The sequence below is a fragment of the Bombus huntii genome, chromosome 15, assembly GCF_024542735.1.
Source record: "Bombus huntii isolate Logan2020A chromosome 15, iyBomHunt1.1, whole genome shotgun sequence".
Classification (NCBI taxonomy): domain Eukaryota; kingdom Metazoa; phylum Arthropoda; class Insecta; order Hymenoptera; family Apidae; genus Bombus; species Bombus huntii.
Genome location: NC_066252.1, coordinates 6,047,749 through 6,068,253, shown reverse-complemented (window position 1 = coordinate 6,068,253; position 20,505 = coordinate 6,047,749). Strand labels below are relative to the sequence as shown.

The 20,505-nt window shown below is 39.0% G+C and overlaps 1 protein-coding gene across 6 annotated transcripts in view; it reads left to right on the top strand.

The window, feature by feature from the left end:
• Positions 1-20,505, top strand: part of LOC126873902 (venom dipeptidyl peptidase 4-like) — a 303,798-nt gene that overhangs the window by 1,751 nt on the left and 281,542 nt on the right. For 2 of the 6 annotated variants that reach the window (XM_050635247.1, XM_050635251.1), the window contains exon 2: positions 638-842. In XM_050635247.1, coding sequence (XP_050491204.1) covers positions 816-842 — 27 coding nt within the window. In that variant the 5' untranslated portion in view covers positions 638-815. Of the gene's footprint in view, positions 1-572; positions 843-20,505 lie in introns of all 6 variants that reach the window. The other 4 variants (XM_050635246.1, XM_050635248.1, XM_050635250.1 and 1 more) reach the window with 3 other exon arrangements.

Sequence of the window (20,505 nt, the reverse complement as noted above, 5' to 3'; positions counted from 1 at the left end):
TAATGAAGTAATTCGTTCCAAGTAAGAAGTTGTATTTCATTTCGCCTGACTTTCCTTCTTCTGAAATAATCTCTGGGGAAACGGAGAATTATGGAAATCGGGGTGGGGGTATGACTCTAGAAAAAGGAAAAGGAAGACGTTAAACAAAAATTTCGTAAAACGGATTATTTTGTAAGCTTGCAAATAAAACACGAATATCGTTTGAAAACCGTGTTTAATTTATTTACGACCAAAATTTCGTTTGATTAATTAACAATTATCAAGGTAATTTATTATAATTCTTCTCCTCGATTCGAAATTTCAGCGGTGATAGCTATAAATAAATGTTCTGTTGCCAGTACGATATAACGTAGTAATAAAATATAGCAACGCATTGGTGAACAGATAAAATAAAACTAAAAAGGGAACGAATACATAGGTTTCATGTTACGTAGCACTGTAGACGGTTCAATTCTTCGTCCTCTCGTGTGACGATAGAATATAACAGGGAAAAGTATTGGAATTTTTAGAACGAAGTAGGATTAAGAGCGATAAAACAATCGTTATCGAGTTATATATTTTTCGATCGTTAGATAATTTCGTATACTTAAAAACATTGGCTCGTTCTCTGATAAATTTGCAGAAGTTGCTCGATTAGGGAACAAGAGTACCATTCTCGAAGAAGTTATTGACACGTGCGACCCGATGTTTCACTCAAACGAGGGGAAAGTAGGAAAGTGAAAAGGCGAAAAAACTAAAGTGCGAACTGCAATGTGCAAGAAAAAAGGTGAGTGTGCTGCTGTCAGTAAGAAGAACGCAAGAGAAACACGACAACGATGACGGAAGGCGGACCGAACATAAGCGTGAGTAACAGATAATTTCACTTTACGCAATTTCACTTTACGCAATTTCACAGACTGTAAACTGTGACGATTCAAGCTTTACCAAGCAATTACCAAGATGACCAATATCCTGTATCCACCTTCTATTTCATTCTTCGCGTTACTTGCCTCCACACCTTTCCTCAAATCCAGACCTTTCTTCATCACCATCTTGCGCAATAATTAATAATATTTGTGAATTGAGAGAGAGAGAGAGAGAGAGAGAGAGATAAATTACAAGATAATAGGTTATAGACTTCTCTTTTATAATTTTATAATCTCACAGCAAATATTTCAACTCTCAGACGATTACAGGTCTGTTTTTTCTGAGAAGAATAAATTTCCATGCATTTGATTATCAGAATTTCATTATCAGTGGCAAAGAAATGTCGATGGACGAATCTATGTTGGATTAATTTTTACAACAGATTGATTTAACAAATAAAAAGGTATCGAGTCAGCCGAGGTTGTAGTTAAAGATTAATAACGAAACAGACAACGCATTATTTTCTACTCTTCTTCTTCCACTTGGACAATTTTTAAATCGTTTTCTTCTTCACATTCTCCCCACTTAAATTATTTTTCCGATAAATATTTTAACAACGAAACAAAGAACGCATCATTGTCTATTTCTATTTTCTTACTTGGAGAATTGTACAATTTCTTCTCTCGTCACATCACTCTTTTGCTAAGTCCGCTTATGGGTTCCGCCTGTGAAAGTCGTTCTTTTGCTGGCTTTTCCCTTTTGTGCGTTTTCTCTTTCTTTCGCCGATCTTCCCTCTCGTTGGTGTTTCTTCTCCCTTAGATTTCCCTTCAGCCCTCCGTGTTCGTTTCTTATCAGCGAACTTTCGTTTCCCTGCCCCCTCTATCTTCAGGTCTAGTCGTACATCTTTCTTCTCCCTTAAAGTCGCCGATTTTAAAAGCTTCGCTCGTACGGGTTTCCTCCTTGTGTCTTGCAAGGATTCAAATTGAATGATTAAGAAAATGTTCATTTTTTCACGTCCACCATGGAATTAGCAACTATTGTGCCGAACAAAGGATCGGATTCCTTTGAACGACACGCTACCATTTTCATTACGTGCAATGAAATATTTGATGAAACTATACGAAGCTAATTTTAATACTATCGAACTTTTCGTATATTTTAGGTCGTCCTAAAATAAAACTTCCTTTCGTTTTGTAAGGAGATAATGGATGCACAACATTTTCCGTTTTATATTACTTTATCGAATTACGTATGATCAATTTTGTTCCATCAAACTAAAGATCACAACGTTATTCGACAGATTAGGTTTCATGTTTGTATAGAGACGCGTCGTTGTGAAAGACGTGTCCGTAAATGAAAGACACTTTTCGTATTCGTTCTTTGCGTTTATACGTTGAATTATTAGAATTGCACGTGTTTTCCGAGTGCCACTTTCATTACGTGGAATTAAGTACTTGAGAAAAATACATCTGTGAGATTAGCTTTAATATCGCTGCATCATGCGTGAGCCGGATATCATACAAAGCGCGAAACAATTATATTACACACGAGCCATATCTTTGTATCTGTCTGTTGATATTTTCATATTCAATTCTCATAATTTCACTCCATTGTATTTTTTTTATTTAATTGTATTGTTCTTTATTGCCAAGTAATTTCGCTATATAATAATTCCAATATTTTCAATCTCAATATCATCGACAATAATCTTTTTTTTTTTTTTGCGAAGTGTTTAGCGTATCGGAGCTAAGCAGAATCAGGGGATTAATGAAGCTGTACAAATGAGTTTTATCCGAGCCGAGTCAAGATAATGGAAAAATACCGGCTTTATTTATTCGCTTTTGCAATTTGCATGTTCGCAACGTTTCAATTAACGAGGTTAAAAAAATAATGTCACGTTTATCGCTCGGTAACGGGGAACTGGCGTTTTCATTTAAGAATTTATGGGGGTGGGGAGGGAGGAGGAAGATGTGGAGGCTGGCGTGTTTTAATCTTGAGCGGCGATGAACGGTTTTAACCGGAAGTACAGGCTGAAGTGTCTCTCAACAATTTCAATGATATTACGCGGATCGTTATACGCACTTTCAGCCTCAACTTAACGGCGTTGTTAAATTCAGAAAATACGTTTAGTAGGTTGCCGCTGTGGCAGCTCGTTTATCTGGCTACCGGTCATCCGGATTCTTGCTTTATCCAGCGGATTAAAACCGAGACAAACGTACCATACTTCTGTACAATTTTAAATGTCAAAGGATCATTGCGCAATCCTTTATTTTCTATTTCATTCGTTTTAAGCGATATCCATCCTCTTTGTTTCGAACTTATCGTAGCTATAACCTTTACGTTCGCTTTGTTTCTCAGTTGAACACACGTAGACGAAGAATCGAGCTTGTATCATTAGCATTCTTTATCTGTTCATTCATCATTCAGGGAAGAAGGAACGAGGTTGTTTAATCCGTTTCTCTATCGGTACGTTCTCTTTTTTTTTTTGGTTAACGCTAACGTTCCTTGCATTTGCGATCATCGCGAAAGAAACTGAACATACGTTTCATTCACGTGCTATGTACATGACCAGCTATAGACTTTAGAACACATTTATGACGTAGTAATAAATGAAAGACAATAATCATTTATTTGAGAAAAAGTAACGCGTTAGTACGGTGATGTCTGGAAATATTATCCAGACTTACTTATATTTAATGTGACTGTAATTGAACCTACGAGTCCTTATCTTTACAACTTTTTACCGATTCGCCAGTAAAAATGATCGAACGTATAAACTTTATCGCTCGTCATATTTCTTTCGCCGTATCCATTAAATCGTATCCGTTAAAGCCCGCTTCTTGATACCAGGAAAACCGCATGATACGCAAGTTCTACACTGATCGTATTACCGATCGTATTGCGTATTACTATTTGACATTAACAATTTTTATATATTGAAGGATTAAAATTGGAAATAAAATTACTATATATATATACTCTATTAGTATATATTAGTATATAGATTAGTAGTTAATTAATATATATGTCGGAGATGAAAGGAAAACCGGAGCCTTCCCTTTGCAATTTTGAGGAAGCCTTCTAATGCTTTAGCCTAGATTTTATCATAACTGTAATTAAGCAATTGTCATTTGTAATTGTTTGACATTTGTGAAAGCGAAAGTGGGTTCGAGGTGACAACTGGTCGCCGAACGTAGTGTCACGTAAAATAACAAAATAAAAAAAGGAATTTGAGGTAAAAATAAAAAAGAAAACTTTATTTTTTTTCTAACATCAATACACTTTACAATCTACTTCCGAACTCTAGGCGTGACTTTCTAAGACTGACTCTTATGATTTTACTTTCGATCGGATCCGATTACTTTCTTTTGTCATCCCTCAACATCCCCACCGTCCATGCATTTGCTAGGCGTCCGCGATCGTTGACACGTGCTCTTTCTTCTAGAACCTTTGGTGGAAGGACCGTTGGGATGTTGATGGTTCATTAGGCACTTCAGCGATATACATTGTCGCCGAGTGCCGCCACATCTTTATCTCTATCGTCAGTCCGTCGGATTTGAAGTATGCCGGTCGTGACAGTAGCCACGGTCACGGGATAAACGTTTTGCCTGACGAAGGTGTGGATCGGTTGTATTGTTCTCCCTGGAAATCACATAGAATTGTACTTTAGAGATGCTGATATAATGGGACACACGTTGTATTAGGAATTAATCTCCAGACAGAAATTGCCTAGTAACGGCGTTTGGATCTTTCTCGGTGTTTCCAAAGAGTATACAACAAACTTTTGACAGAAATTGCCTAGCAACTACGATTGGAACCTTCTCGATGTCTCCAGCGAGCATATAACAAACAAATGCAGTCGTATAGCGAAAAAGATTTTCATCAGATATTCATTCGTGTGATCGCCTTGGAAAGTGATACATCGAGCAATTTACCGAGTGTCTAAGCAATCGTATTTTTGTGTTTAAAATTATTCTACGCATAGTAAAGAGTTATCCCGTTGACCGTGGATTCGTTTGAACCCCGGAACATTGTTAATAGCGTAAATTAAATTCATTATTCGTAAAACCTATCAATCGTTAATCTCAGAATTCGTTAAATTCATTATTCGTAAGACATATTATTCGTTCCTCTTATTGTTCGTTAAACTTATTATTCTTTAATCTAATTATTAATTAAACTCATCGTTAGTTAATCTTATCATTTATTAAACTCATTATTCTTAATATTTTGTAAAATCTTGTTTATTCGCGTAAATATATTCTCTGTTTTGTAAAACAATGGCTAATTCAAACGAAGAATCATTACGCGCCTTAAATCCTAATATATATGTCGACATATGTATATACAATGTATACCCGACATATATATGTCGGGTTAGCGTCAGGTTTAGGGGCGTGTAACGAATCTTTATTCGGACTAGCCATCGTTCTTGTGCAACAAAGACTATATTTACTGGTATAAATATGATTTTTACAAAGTTTGACGAATAACCGTGATGACTAAACACTCGAGACGTTAAAGACAATGTTCCTAGGTTCAATAACGAATCCACGGGGTTAATCAACGGGGCAACTCTTTGTTAAATGTAGAATATATTTTGGAAGCCCAAATTAACGTTTGCTGTGACGCTCGGTATAATACTGCACGTAAAGACGATGTGGAAACTCTCCAAGGTGATCGTAGGAATAAAAGACTGATGGAAATTTTCCTCTCCTTACGATCGCGTTTGTTCGTTGCATATTTGCCGAGGATATTAACAAAATTCCAGCCGCCGTTGCTAGGTAGACCCGCGTAGAGCTGACATTGCTCCTGCTCGGAGTTTGATTGTTAACTCCTTCCCGTGCTATTTAGTTCGACGAAACTCGGGCCCAAGCGGTAGACGCGCGCTAAACAGATCAGACTAATGCTCGCAAATAGCAACTAACATTCAGTCACGGTCGTAACGGGCAAAAAACAGTCCGCGAGCTCGGCTTGTTATGTTTACGTTTGGCCCAAGTATCTGGTCGCGAGTCAGACTCGCGATATTCGTGTTTGGGCCAAAATCTTCATCGCGAGTCTGACTCGCTAAAGTACGAGAAGGGGTTAATAAACGAGTGTCCTGCAATATTGGCACTTCTCTGTTAGGTAAAAACGTTCATCCCGTGACCGTGGCTACGTCCGGCGACCAGTTGTTTCATCTCGAGCCTAAGCCCACCGTCACAAATCTCGGGCAAACATAATCGGATTGAATCATAACAACTACCCCTAAATTTTATTATTTAAGTACAGCTATAATAGATAGTCTAGACTAAAGTATTGAGGATTTTCCCGAAATTCCAAAAGAAATGCCCCGATGTCCTTTCATCTCCGACATATATATATATATATATATATATATATATATATATATATATATATATATATACAGGGTGGTTGGTAACTGGTGGTACAAGCGGAAAGGGGGTGATTCTATGCGAAAAAAGAAGTCGAAAATATAGAATAAAATTTGTTCTTTTTTTTTTTAAATTTTTCCATCGAGACAACGATCTACAGTGAGATCCGTTATAACGAGACGTGTAAAGTGCACGCGTACCGAGCGAAAATTCAAAGTCGATTTTCTCGAAAACAAAGCCTCGAACGAAAAATTGTTATTCTATATTTTCTACTTCTTTTTTCGCGTAGAATCACCCCCTTTCCGCTTGTACCACCAGTTACCAACCATCCTGTATATATACTCTAATACTAATTACTATATATATATATTACTAATACTAATACTAATTTTTATTGACGCTGATGATATAAAATCGCATTAAATTCAAACACACATGTAAAATCACATTTACTGGCAGAAATCAGAAGATGTATGAACATAGAATTATAACACTGCCTGAAAGATGGCAAAAGGTCATCGGCAAAAACGGACAATACCTAATTGAATAAAGTTATATTTTTAAGCAAAAATTTTGAATTTTCCCTCTTATTTAAAATACTCAATCGCTTAGTTGCCAACCCAATATGTCGCCATAGAGCGACGGCCAGGCACATTTATGCAAATTTCTATGAAGATAATGAAAAGATAAAACAAGGATTTGTTTTATCTATGGAATATTGTAACAGCTACTGGTATTTCGGCTGTTTTATATATTTTACGCGCGTGATGCGTTTTCTACGAACTTTTCCACCTTGAAATTTCCCATAGAAGCGTAAAAATGCGCAGCCTATTGCCGCGGCATATTGATATAATCCTGGAGGAGAATGTGAAATCAGTGGACGTGGAAGCCGCCAATGTTCCAACGATAGAAAAATTTAATTAGCAAAGATCGGCGCAAGGACATTGAAAAAGGGGTGGCGGTAATAAAAAGGGGAATGCAAGGACAATGGCAAAGGGGATTACGGCAATCAGAAGTAGCGATGCAAGGACACCAAAAGGAGGACAAATTTCAATAAGGGGAAGGTGATAAAAAAAAAAGAAGAAAGAAATTTCCGCGATAAAACGAAAGGAGGCGGGAACGTTTGAGCAACAAAAAGAAAAAAAAAATTCACTGCGAGGTATCAAAAATGAAAGAAACAGAGATATCGAAATTTCAGGGTAATAAAAGGGGGAAAGGAGTTCCGCAAGGACGCTATGGGTGGAATGGAAAGTGATAAAGAGAGAAACAGCAGCGCGGTGATTCGAGGACAGAAAATAGAAAAAGGTGATTAAAAATGCACATCGGCGGAAATATCAAAGGTACTTGGTACAAGTTCCAGCATAGAAAGAGAGGGAAACGTTGAAACGACTTTGCATGAAAATAAAATTCCTATTCGTAGAATATTCGACGATTTTACCAAGTATCAGGAAGAAATCAAAAAAATAGCAATTTCAAATACGACGGATAAAAGTTGAATTAGGAACTGGGTGGATATGAAAACCTAGACACGTAAATAGCTAATAATGGCAGTTAGTTTGTATACGTACACTTGTACACGTTTTGCGCACAGTTACGTGCAGAGAAATTAGGTCTAATTCTAATGTAAGCGGGCGTAAACTATAAACGTAACGTGGGAAACTTTACAGCGGAAGCACGAAACCGGTGCATCGTAAGTTTGTATCTTCCTGCCGATCCGTTACAAACATGTCTAACTTGGCCCGTTGATAATTCAAAAAGTTGATAACCGATAGCCTGCGCTCCCATCAAGGTATAATATTACGAAGCGTTATGGTGCATCCGCAACGATGCTTCTGGTTCTCTACCATCGATGAAGATAGAAAAAGAAAGATAAAACACCATTGCTTCCTTATCGGACGTTGCTTTCGTTTCTTTTTTTTTTTTTTTTAATCGAGAGAAGAAATTGAATACGAAAGAGTAAAAAAAATTGTGTAAGGTCGTTGAAATCGCAGTACTTTTTACGCGTTTTATCGCTTCTTATCTCTTTTACTCTTTAGTTCGTAACGCGAGGATAACAATGTTCCCGTATCGATGAAAATAAATAGCTGGATCGCTTCGTTTTTCCTTTCGAGAAATATTAGAAGAATCCTCTACGAAATCATCGTGTTCTTCTTCAAGAAAAGTGAAAATTCAATTCTTCTTTCTGAATTTACGCTTGAACAGACAGCAGAGATTCGAAAGAAAACTACAAACAAAGTCTAAGGTCGAATCACAGTATCCTCTGAGGATAATTTGCAAACATCGAAACGAGTCGCATGACGTTCGTATGAGTCACGCTTGACCTAGTCTTCGCCATCGTAAGAAACAATAATAGAAGAAAAAGACAAAATAAAAGCGAAATCTGAGAAGGTCAAAGACGAAACGCCAGACAACGGTGAAACAATAACGCAAAAGAAAAAAAGAAGAAAAAAAGGGAAACAAAAGAAGAGCAGAAGGAACAAAGTCCTCGGTTTCAGAGTTCATCGGGGATTAACTAACTTTTCGTCCGGTTTCTAGGGTAAACTAATTTCGAGGACGTGAAACGAGTCGCGCTGTTCATCATATAAACGCGAACTGTGCGACAGCGAACGGTCGAACCACGAATCCGAGGACGGTCTGTCCAGCTGCTTAACTGTAAACAGGCCGATTTAACCTGACCCAACCTATCCTACAAATCCTTATTAGAGCGACACTTGGCTAATTGCGTACCAGTTCTATTGTGCAAGAGGTCCGTACGGCGCGAAGTGCTCTCGAACTGTTACGAGGTTTAGATAAAGCGATAACGAATGGCTCGGGATACTGTTTGTCCTTTAATGAAAACTCCTGCTGTTTGGAAAACAGAGCCGTTACCATCGTTCCCTGGTGATCATAATTACGCGTTCACGGGCTCGTTTTGCGTCTGGTGGAGCTATTTTTAACCGGGTCGTGCATAACGCGGTGAAGTCGAAGAGCGAAACGATTTCATGGTAACGTTAATCATTCCGTTTCTCTGCGAATTCCTACGGCTACGCAAATATTCTTTGCCCTTGCCGGAACGTGAACTCTTAAGATTCTAACGGTTGGAAATTTTTACAGACGGCGAAATTCTTCGGATTACCAGCGCTTTCACGTGGAATTTTTGCAAATTATCTTTGCAAGAAATAACCTGGTTACCCAGATGATCTTGAATTTTGCCGAGTTCCTCTACTCAATCGTTTCCAACTTATCGTTTTTACGCCTTTCAACGGAGATTAAACGACAAGTTAAAGGAACGCGAAACAGTCAAAGGTAACACAATTGTCACTTACTTTTATTACAATTTTGATGAAATCACTTGGAGACGTTTCGTATAATACGTGCGATACATTCGGAGAAATCTTTCGCGATAAATGTCCAAGTAGATTCGCAAGCTACCGACAGTGTATGTCGAGAGTTTGTTGTTTAAGTAAATTCGGTTATCACGTTAAAAGCCTTTTCGATCTGCTCTTCGTTTTACAAAGGCACAAAGTAGATTGGTTCGGTGATGGTCAGCCGTAACAATGATTTAGCTCCGTTGTATTATTAGGAGTACACTTAACGGAGCAAGGCGACAGCTAGAAAAATGGATACGGAAATTGCGACCGCAACAGCAACCAAAGACCGTGCTTTGAAAACTCGAGAAATTTCGATACGTTTCCTCTTACTTTCCGGTTAATCCAACGGCAACCAGGTCACCGGTTAACCGTGGCCTGTGAATCCGGCATTAAAATATGCACGGAGTTCCGTAAAACTCGACTGATTATGAAAAGAAATTTCCATTGTAAATTCTGTTTATCTTAACTTGCGAGTTATTCCACTTACGTTGCCTCGTTACGTTGGGACACAGGCTGCGGAGATTATCTCTCCTCCGGTTTTCCTCGACCTTTCGTTTCTTTCATTCTCTGTGAGTCTTTTTCACAACCATCCCACGATATATAGACGTAACGAATAAATATGTATGAAAATTTCAACAATTTCCCCTTGACTTTTCATCGCGCCGATAACAACGATGTTTGTTATATGACGAATACTTTTCGGTAAAACTATTCTATTGAAATACTCGTTTCTCCTCGCAGATCTTTGTAGCTTTTTAAGATACTTTTAAGATAGCTTTTGTGTCTTTTTAAGATACTTTGCAAATAATCAAGGCGAAAGCAACGATCGCGCTATCGATGAAAGTAGATATGGAACATCGTCGTCTCTTTGCTTCGCGTTTCCTCGGTTTTTCCACGAGATATCTATCTGCTCCTTCGCAGACGATCAAACGTACAATTTCTGATGAATTTTTTCAACGAAATTAGTTGTAAATTCGATGTACAGCGAGGTTTCAAAGTTAGCGAATGTAACATCGTTGGAAGAATAAGAGCGAGGTGGAAGATTTCGCATGCCAACAGAGATAACTGTTACGAAATCCAAAAGTTTTGGACATTTTCGTGGAAGGAAATTGGAAGGAAATGTAGAACGAATTTCTGAGAGGGAATTTTGGGCGACTGACACCGAGCAAGAAGTGCTAAATGTTTTTGCTCGTAGAGAGGCGAGTCGGCATGGAACAGTCGGTAACAAAGCTGTCATCAACCGAGCAAGTTGAAATCTTGGCATTTCGAGCCATTTTGAAGTTAACTCGTGTCACGAGCAGACTTTGTACTTTCATCTTCCTTGAGTTTAACATCTTGTGTAGTTGCACGGGCTGACTTACGGTATGAGCTTGCCCGTATATCTCGCTATAACTGCAGCCAGAGTGGAAAAGAGAGGGCAACACGAGAGACAGCCTATTTACCGAGCCGTCTATCGTCGGCAAATATTCGGAATATCCGGCTTCGATCGTTGAATTTCCGTCCTCTTGGGCTGCGATCTAAAGAAATCGAAAAACATTGCTGCTTGTTACTCGCAACAGTCTCCGCGTTGCGCGCAACATGTAACGGATTCAAAGAGAAAACGAGAGCAGCTTTGTGCCGGAAAATATCCGGTTGCGATTGTTGAATTTTCTTGCACAACGATTGCAAGAAACTAAGAAACGTTATCGCTTGTTACTTGCGACAGTGTCCGCGTTCAGTGTAAAATGCAACAGTCTCAAAGAGAGAACGACAGCAGTTTTGTGCCGGAAAATATTCCGCTCCGATCGTTGAATTTTCTTGCACAACGACTCGAAGAAACTAAGAAACGCTATCGTTTGTTACTTGCAATATAGCCTCCTCGTTGTATGTAAAATGCAAGTGTTTGAAAGACAGAACGTAGAGGGGAGTTTTTTGCCGGGAAATATTCGGCTCCGATCGTTGGATTTTCTCGGAGAACGATTCACAGAAATTAAGAAACTGCTTTATTTCCGATAGTCATATATAATAGTATAATACACGCAACGCAATGTAATATAATGCGAAAGATTCAAAGAGAGAAAGGAAGAGTTTCGTGCCGCAGATATTCGACTTCGATCGTCGAATCTTCTTGCACAAGTATTGGAAGAAATTTAGAAATATTGCTGCTCGTTGCCTGCAACTGTCTCCACGTTGTGTATAAAATCTAATAGATTCAAAGGGGAGAAAGGGGAGCTTCGTTTCGGAAAACGAGTTTCACGGAAACGAAATCTCGTCAAGGACAATTAGAAATTGACGGAAGCGGAAAGGAGGAAACTGGAAGAACACCGATGGATGGAAGTTCACAGGGGACGAAGTCAGCAGTACCAATAACGCTTGCAGGAAGTCTCTGGTTGAAATTGAACGTCTCGCTGCCGAATGTGTCTTACATAAAGGGCCATGTGTATACGTGTGCGGGTGCACCTACTTCTACTGGGTGATCTATTTGCTTTTAATGTTTCGTCTGGTTTTAGTATCGTCGTTGATACTGCACGTTCGAGAAACAGGAAATTCTTCGCCACGTTGGCTTTTAATATCGCGTACAAACAGATCCGAATGAATTACGACGTAATAACACAAACCTACGATTGCAACTGCGTTCTATTTAAAAAATTTCAGGACTCGTTAGTGAAATTTCGAAATTTGCTCTCAACCGTGAACTGATCTGTGCAGCCTCCTTTAACCATTTGCTTACCAAGCAACTTCGCTAAATAACTTTCCGTTGTGGCGAATGGCCAAGACTCGGCAGGAGATCTATGTCTCCGATGTGCCAAATAATTGAAACGTTGATCGGTAGCTCGTCGACAACCTTCTTAGGCAGAAGAGGTTCGTTATGAACAAGCAAATACGCATGCCAAATATTTCTTCTTCGAACGATGCGATGATAAGTTATCTCGTGCATCGTGAAGTTCGCAGACGGCAGGTTAAGAACCGCTGAATTGGCGTGCAAAACACCACGGGGTATCGCTTAAAAAATATATCTTAAAATCTCGTAAAAAAAAAAATGAGCACAAGAAAAATTCTTCTCGCCATTACGTACTCGCTGCTCGAAACAGCGTAACTTTTTTCCCTCCGAGAAATTTTTCCATGCAACGCCAAGCAACGCTTGGGTATTTAACTGTGCCGTTTCTCACGACTCACCCTATATATCCATATATGCGCGCATGTACGCGGGCCAGTATATTTCTTCGAATTTTGGTGTTCGTCCAAATTGGATCTCGCGTATTTAGTGGAACGACCATGCTTCCGGAAGGAATTCGTAGGTACGCGGCGTGCACCTACACGCAGATAACGGGTGTACGTACATCTAGAATGGGGCTACAATAACCGCGAAAACGAATGGTGTTTTCTTCTTGCCAGCATCGCCTCCTTCTTCTCCTCCTTTTTCTTCCTTCGAGGCACCCAGCCGAGTGCTTTCGACCGACCATCTTTTCCACTGGTGATCTCTGCCCAGCCACAAAGTAATTCCGAGTTATTCGGTGTATTCCATCGAATTACGCCTTCGCCACACTTTCTTGTAATAATCCGGTCGAATCGCTTTTGTTGCTGGAACGTCAGCCAAGTAATTTCCGAAGGAACGGAGCGGCAAGAAAAAGGGATGGGAGGGCGACGTTGACGAAGGTCCACGGGATGGAGAGGCTGTTATCGCGAATACCATTCAACGGTGCAAATGATTATGTTTCCGCGGATCCATCTGTTCCAGGATTGAGTTTGCAGAATTTCTTTTTCAATCCGTTTGCCGAGTTTATCGGCTGCTCCGAGCACAACCGCGTTTATTATTCGAATATAGCGCATTTTTAAATCGCGCCACTATTTGGTTCGGCTTGTTCCAGGACGAGGTTTATCGAGTTAGAGGAATCGTCTATGGTGTTTTTCTTAGCAGTATCCTTAGCAGGTCCGGTAAAACGACCGATTTCGAAGCTTAATTTAAAATAGTACGTTCATTGTTATTTTTTTTTGTCCGTCTAACTTTGTGTAAATTTTTCTATCGACAAAAATTGAGAAATTGATTAGTCGGATAATACAATAGAACGAGTTAGCGTTAAACGTAACAGCGTATCGAAGTTGCACTTTCGATTTGCACTTTCACTTGGTTCGATCTGTGTCTTGACAGATTTTCACAAAATCTTTTCTCGTACTTGCCTGGGTTCGAACGATTTTTTATAAATGAAAGTTTAGCTTCCATTCGTTGATATAATTTTCATATTTGTCTATACGTATTTACAAGGCATATAATATCGAATATATTATACACCATCTTGTAAATATATACCAAAGGGATAAATAAATATATTCCAAGGTATATAACAATATAACAATATAACAATCGAGATTTTCGCAAAATCTTTTCTCGTACTTGCCTGGGTTCGAACGATTTTTTATAAATGAAAGTTTAGCTTCCATTCGTTGATATAATTTTCATATTTGTCTATACGTATTTACAAGGCATATAATATCGAATATGTAGTATCGTAGAATAGATTTGAATTAGAGATCGGTTGAAAATAGAAAAAGCCGTGTACGTCGTCCTTCTGTGGTTCGTTTACATTTAAGAGCGCCTATGTGACTAAAGTCACCTAGTTCTTACAGAGATATGAGAAAAACAAGAAACAACGTTAGAGCAGAAGGACGGTTTCGTATTTCAAAGGCGGATGACCGAGAGTCAGAGCGAATTGAGTCGTTGAAGAGTAGAGTCGTTAGAGGTTTCGAGTTGTCGAAGAGTAGAGTCGTTAGAGGTTTCGAGTCGTCGAAGAGTAGAGTCGTGAGAATTGATAGAGTTGTTAGAAAGAGAGAGTGTGTGTGTTAGATTCGTTGTGACGAGAGTGATCAAATAACTGTAAAGTTATTTGATATAGATACGAGTATTGCATTTAGTTTCCGTTAAATATCGTTCTCTGTCCAATTTATATTTGTATATTCAATTTAATATTAATAAATTGTAAGTAATCGAAAAAAAAAATCCTTATTTTTCGATATTACAAATATATTATACACCATCTTGTAAATATATACCAAAGGGATAAATAAATATATTCCAAGGTATATAACAATCGTGGAACGTCTATTGTTAAATTACGCCGTGTACTTAAAACACATCTACGATCTTCCTCTCCCAATTAACCCGCGACTTGATGCATCCGCCGTGAAATACCTAAGCTTAGGCTTAGGCTTACGGAGCAGCATGTTCTTTGGTGTACCAAGTCTCGCAACCTGATTCTACGATCCAAAGACCAAGCACAAAGGGAAAATGTATTCATAGAGGAGGCTCGCTATGATCACGCGAATACTGAAAAGGTGGTTGTCATAGCGTTAAGTTGATTCGTACGATATTGGAAACCGATGGGAAAAAATATATTTGCACGTTTCTTTGTACGGCCGACCTAATTCTACGTTCAATTCGCGATACGAGAAGAAGAGGGAGGAGACGATGGAACAGAGTTGCATCGCCGGTCACCGATACTTGGTTATTTGTTCACTCTTCGCTGCATGTGTTCCGACTATGGATTATTTCTCCTTTTCGAAAATAAAATCCTTTGACGGCAATCTTTGTCCCTTTTCAAAGCTTATTGGACGCGCCGACTAATCAACTGATATTATTCTTCGTATCCTTTATGCGATCGTTTCTCCTCTTCGATTTCTATCGGGTTTATCAGTCATTCGTTTCCACCTACGATTGGTATTTTTAAATTAATTCGCTTCGCTTCTCTTTGGCCAATTGCTAAACGTCGGATTAATCATCAGCCGTGAAAACGATTGTTATACGAATAAAAGAGATTATTCGATCGTCCGATGATATCGGTCTTTCTTTTCCTCTTTTGAGTCGTGGCCGAAATAACCGTAGTCAGGCTAAAAGCTCGCGATATGCTTTCAAAGATTCAGACTCGGCATCTTTCGCGGTAACCCTCGCCGTATCATAGAACTCGGGCCCACTTCACCCTGGAGACCCTCGTTTAACTTTCCATAGAGCCGCCGAGCAATTCGAACTTAATAAAGAACGTAACAACTTTTGGCTCAGCTTGAAAGTGAAAGTGGATGGCTACAGTGGTAGTATAGAGATAAAAGAAAAAGAAAGAAAAAAAAAAAAGGAGAAAGAACTAAGAGAAAGGATGGGATCGTGATCGTAGATAAAATTATATCCACTAGCTGAACTACGTTATCCTGTTTAGTAGAAGTATTCCACTTTAGTTTTGAAACTGTAGAAAATTGAAGTCTTATCATTCTCTTTGTTTTATCTTTATTTTTTGGTCATTGAAAATCGCACGGTATGGGGAATTAATGGCACACAAGCGAAACACGCTGTGGCCGAGTTAGCTTTGAGCCACGTTGGCGAAATTGCATTGTCGTTTGCAAGGTTAGAAGACGATAAATTCCTGGCGAGCTTGTTGCTGCTTCTTTCCTTCACGTGCGGTGAAAAGCAGCGTCGAGGAAAAATGGCTTCTTGCCTGTAACATGACGTAAAAGAGCAACTTAATCTCATAATATCCGCGACGGACCTGGCCGGGAATTAATCTTGTAAGTAATTAGCGACCCTCGAGGCGAAACGGCCAATGAAACTGCCTCTGAACAGATTATCAATAAATGTGGGATCCGATTGTTCATGAAAAATCCCCAAGTTCAACGTGAAATGGAACGCGCAAATTGCTCCGCTTTGATCGTGTTTTCCACTCGGTTAATTTTTCACATCTTTCTTCATCCATCCAAATTGAAGTACACGTCCCTTCGATGCCAAAGATTATCATTTTCGTTAAATGGAATAGTTGCTGAAAATATCTCGAGTATCGTATGAATATTTCGTTACTAGGATCATTTCAGGATTAGAATTATTTTAAACGATCTTTCGGATTTTTTTTCCATTAATATATAGTAAATTAATATCGTTAAAATTTGAGAAATAATATATTATATTAATTTATATTTATATCGTATTAAACGGACGATTAATATTCGTCGTATACGTAGCTATATATCAAGAGTTGAAAGTTCAGCAAGTTTTTGTGTAAATTTTCGTGTAAATTTTCGTGAGATTATATCTATCAGATACGCACGTAGCAATTTATATTTAGTATTTTAATTTTTTCGTTATTAAACGTATTTTATCCGTGATGAACAAGTAAATTGATCTCATTAAACGTTCTGGCTAATAACTACAAAGTTACATAATTCGACATGAATTGATTCTCAAACCTATGTAGAGTAGCTGGCAAAAATATTTGCATATTTACTATAGAAAGTTGTCATGTTGTAAATTACACGAAAATAGCAGGAAGCTTGGTATCGAGATTAGTCGATCCTCTTTCGGTTCTACTCTGCTACAACATTTCTCAAGTTTTCTCATTTTTTATCCGATCAGAAGAAAGTTTCCTTCTCTTATCGGCGTGTTTGCATACAGCAAGCGTATCTCTATTTCGATGTTTCTTTTTCGGTCGCACTGTCGCGTTCAATTTGGCGAGATCGGCGCGCGGAAACTCGTTTGCATTAAATCGGATCGAATCGAGCCGATAACATTTTGATCGAACGATTCGCGTGTAAACGAATCAAATTGAAACGGCGCGACGAACTCGAAGCAGCGGCATAATCCGTCGCGAATAGAAGCAAATTTGCCGTAAAGAATTTCATGAAAGTCCATCTGTCTGGCGTATTGTTCCATCCGTTTGAATTCTTCGCAACCGCCAGCAATTATCTCGCCTCTAATTACGTTCGTAAGCTGAACCAACATTCCAATGTTTTTAATTCGATAACGAATCCGTAAATTTTTTCAAATTTATACATTCCAGCTGGAAAATGCAGATTTGAAAAATACGAAAAGGTAGGATACCATGAAGTTCACATTTGAAATTTAAACGACAAGTTCGTTAAAATTTAATAGCATTTTTTTCTTCTCCTCGTCTCTCTGTCGTCGGCGGATGAATATTTCGTTCGTTCTAGCTAATCGACGCTTGTATTTCGCACTATCCGCGAGATACGTTTCATCGACAGCGCGCAGATTCATGGTTGCGAGAAATACCATGTTTTACCATGTCGAAGTCGTAGCCTGTTCATCGGAACGCAGGAGACCGGGTCATACATTGCCGTGTACCGAATCGTACGAAATCAAGCGAAAAGCTAGTGGAATATTTTTTTACGCTCGAAGATAGCCACGAAGCGTACGTTGCGCGTCCTCGTTGAAAATTTCGACGTCGATAACCACTTTAATTAGCAGAGACGGCAGAGCGGACGAAATAAATTCACGATAATGAAGTTAATTAGCGAATTTTCCGCGTTCGAAAAATATGGCGCATTAAATTAGCGTAGATTCAAGATGGCAAATATTTTTGAAGATCGTTCTTGGTACGCGTGTACGTCTATAATCGTGTTACGATCGACAGAAGAGAGAACGCTATGTGAAAAGGGCAGAATAAAATTTGTCCATACCGTGCGTCGTTTTGGATAAAATAAAATTTGCAAAATTGTTTGGTGCACGCGAATTTGGTTAACTGTCGTGTAGGTGCGAGCAAACAACCAGCGAAAGGTGCAAAATGTCGAAAGTAATAGAAAAAAAAAAAAAAAATGTAGAATAACGTTTTTTTCGTTGTAAGCCTAGTTTTCAAGAAAATTGAATTTTCTCAAATTATTTTGAACGAACTTTCAAATTTTGTTCTATGCTTTTTTACTGATTTTCGCACGTAGAATAACCTACCTACGTAGATTGATTAAATAAATCATTAGATTTAATTAACTAAATTAGACGTATTCAAGTACGTTTCAAAAATCCTCGAACTCTGTTCTCTCGAGAACGAACCGTCATACGGTAAGATGTTTCCTTATATTTTCGACGTATTTTTCCACGTCAAATTGCCCACGCTGTCGATCGTTGCATAATTTCAGACACCCCGTATGTTACTTCTCTTTACGGGGAGGAAAAAGTTCTGTTTGCGTATGAAACGACCGAGGAATCGTTTGAAATGCGAGATGGCCCCGTTTCGACTCGATTTGTTCGATTTTGTTAAGCGTAAACAGGGCCCTACAATCGCCTCATAAAGCTATTGTGCCTGTGCAAAATACTCGAGTCGTCCGATCCTTTGTTATTTGTTCCCCGCTTCATTTCACGTCGATTCGACTCGATTACACGCGTGCACGATCGCGATCCGTTATTTTAACGTAGGAAAAAGAAAAAAAGGAAAAGTATAATTTCTCCCTCGTTTCAGCTTCGTGTTCAATTCGATTCTGTTAACAAGTGTAGGAATGTTCGAAAAGCTCGTATCGTTTTTTACTATACATTTGCGTATAATAGCGTAACGTTGAAGAGGCACTGCTTTTATTTCGCTCGTTATAGGAAACTAAGAACAAACGTTCAGAATTCGTAGGCGAAAGAAGTTTCTTCTTTCCGGAGATTTTCCTCAGCGACGACAATGCCGAATCGATGTATCATCGATACGCGAAATACGAATTCGCGCGTATCGTAGAAATTCATTATCAGAATCCTAGTTATCAGAAAATATTACTGGACGTTTCGTCGCTGTGTTGAAAGTCAAGACTCGTTTAAAGTACATAGAAGAGAAACGAAATACTCTGGAAGCTCGTAAAGGCTATTCGAAAAGAGCTCGTTACCGAAGGAGACGAAAAATTATTTAACAAACGGCGGGAAATTAAGAAATTCTAGTTAAATCCCTGTGGAATTTTCGCTATGAATTTCCCCGAACAACCTAATGCACACTTTCCTCCTTTATATCTTCTATAACCTAAATGGAATTTCGAAAAACGAAATGGCCAGGCAGAGTGAAAAAGGCATAGCAGAAGTTTGAAAAGCGCATCCTTTCACGGCAGCTTCGTTGCAAGCGAAATAGCAGAGTCGCAAAGTCGAAATTTCTCGCATAATTATTACACAACCGCGCGAGCCTCCTATGTTTCTAGTTATTTCAAACAGTTACCTTCACCACGACGTTACGCCTTTCAACGCCGATGATGTCGCGAAAAAGTGCATTTCGCGATTACTTATTCATATTTAACAACTTGCATAGGAAATTTTTCAGCCGTGAAACGTTGGCCTGCGACCAGTGCATTAACAATATGTACCAAGCTATTAACATGTATTACACTGCGCGCGTACGTGTTTGTACAGAGCGCTTGTGTAACGATATGCAAGCGGTTGTTAATAGTTGTCGGATTTATCGTGGGTAAAACTGTTGTCATTGAAGGAGCTTTTAAACGCGTTTGTTAAAAGCGGTACAAGCGGTAACAGTTTAGTTGCAAATACTCGCTGTATAACGTTCGCCGAAATCGTAGAGCCAGATTCGTTTGAAACATTCATTGCCGCGAAACGTGGCTGAAAAGTGGCAATCACGTAGCTTTTTATCCTATTGAAATATTTCTGTAAGTTGCTGAAAGGTCTCTATGTGTGTTTTCTTTTTTTTTTTCTCTTTCCTTTCGCCCCCTTCTTCCTCCTCTTCTCCTCTTTTTTTCTTCTGCTGGTTACGTTCGCGTCCGTAATTTTCACGAAAAGCGGTGCCACGGTGATAAAACGTCTGGCGAAAAATACTTGACCGCGCGTGCACCGCGAATACTTGTGCCCTCACTGGCTCGAAACTCCGCGCGACATATCAAACAGAAAGGAAAAATTGCTTCGTGTTGATTCACGAGAACTGGGTTTTTTCAGGCCGAGTAGTTTTGCCGAGCGCGAAACAATGCAAAGTCTATTTGCCGGCGGGACATCCGATAAAGTAATTTCGTTATCTTGTGTTTGAATTCATGCTCTCGAAACGGAGAACTTTGCCGGGAAAGAGTAAACAGCAGTGTCTTGACTGCTCGAGAATATTAATTACGTCGCGCATTTTACTCTCAAACAGACAAGCTGCGACGCGATAAAGATGATAAAATTGAAGTCATACACAGAGTGATTGATGAAAATATTCGTACGCTCGGTGTCGTACGTTTTTAATCTG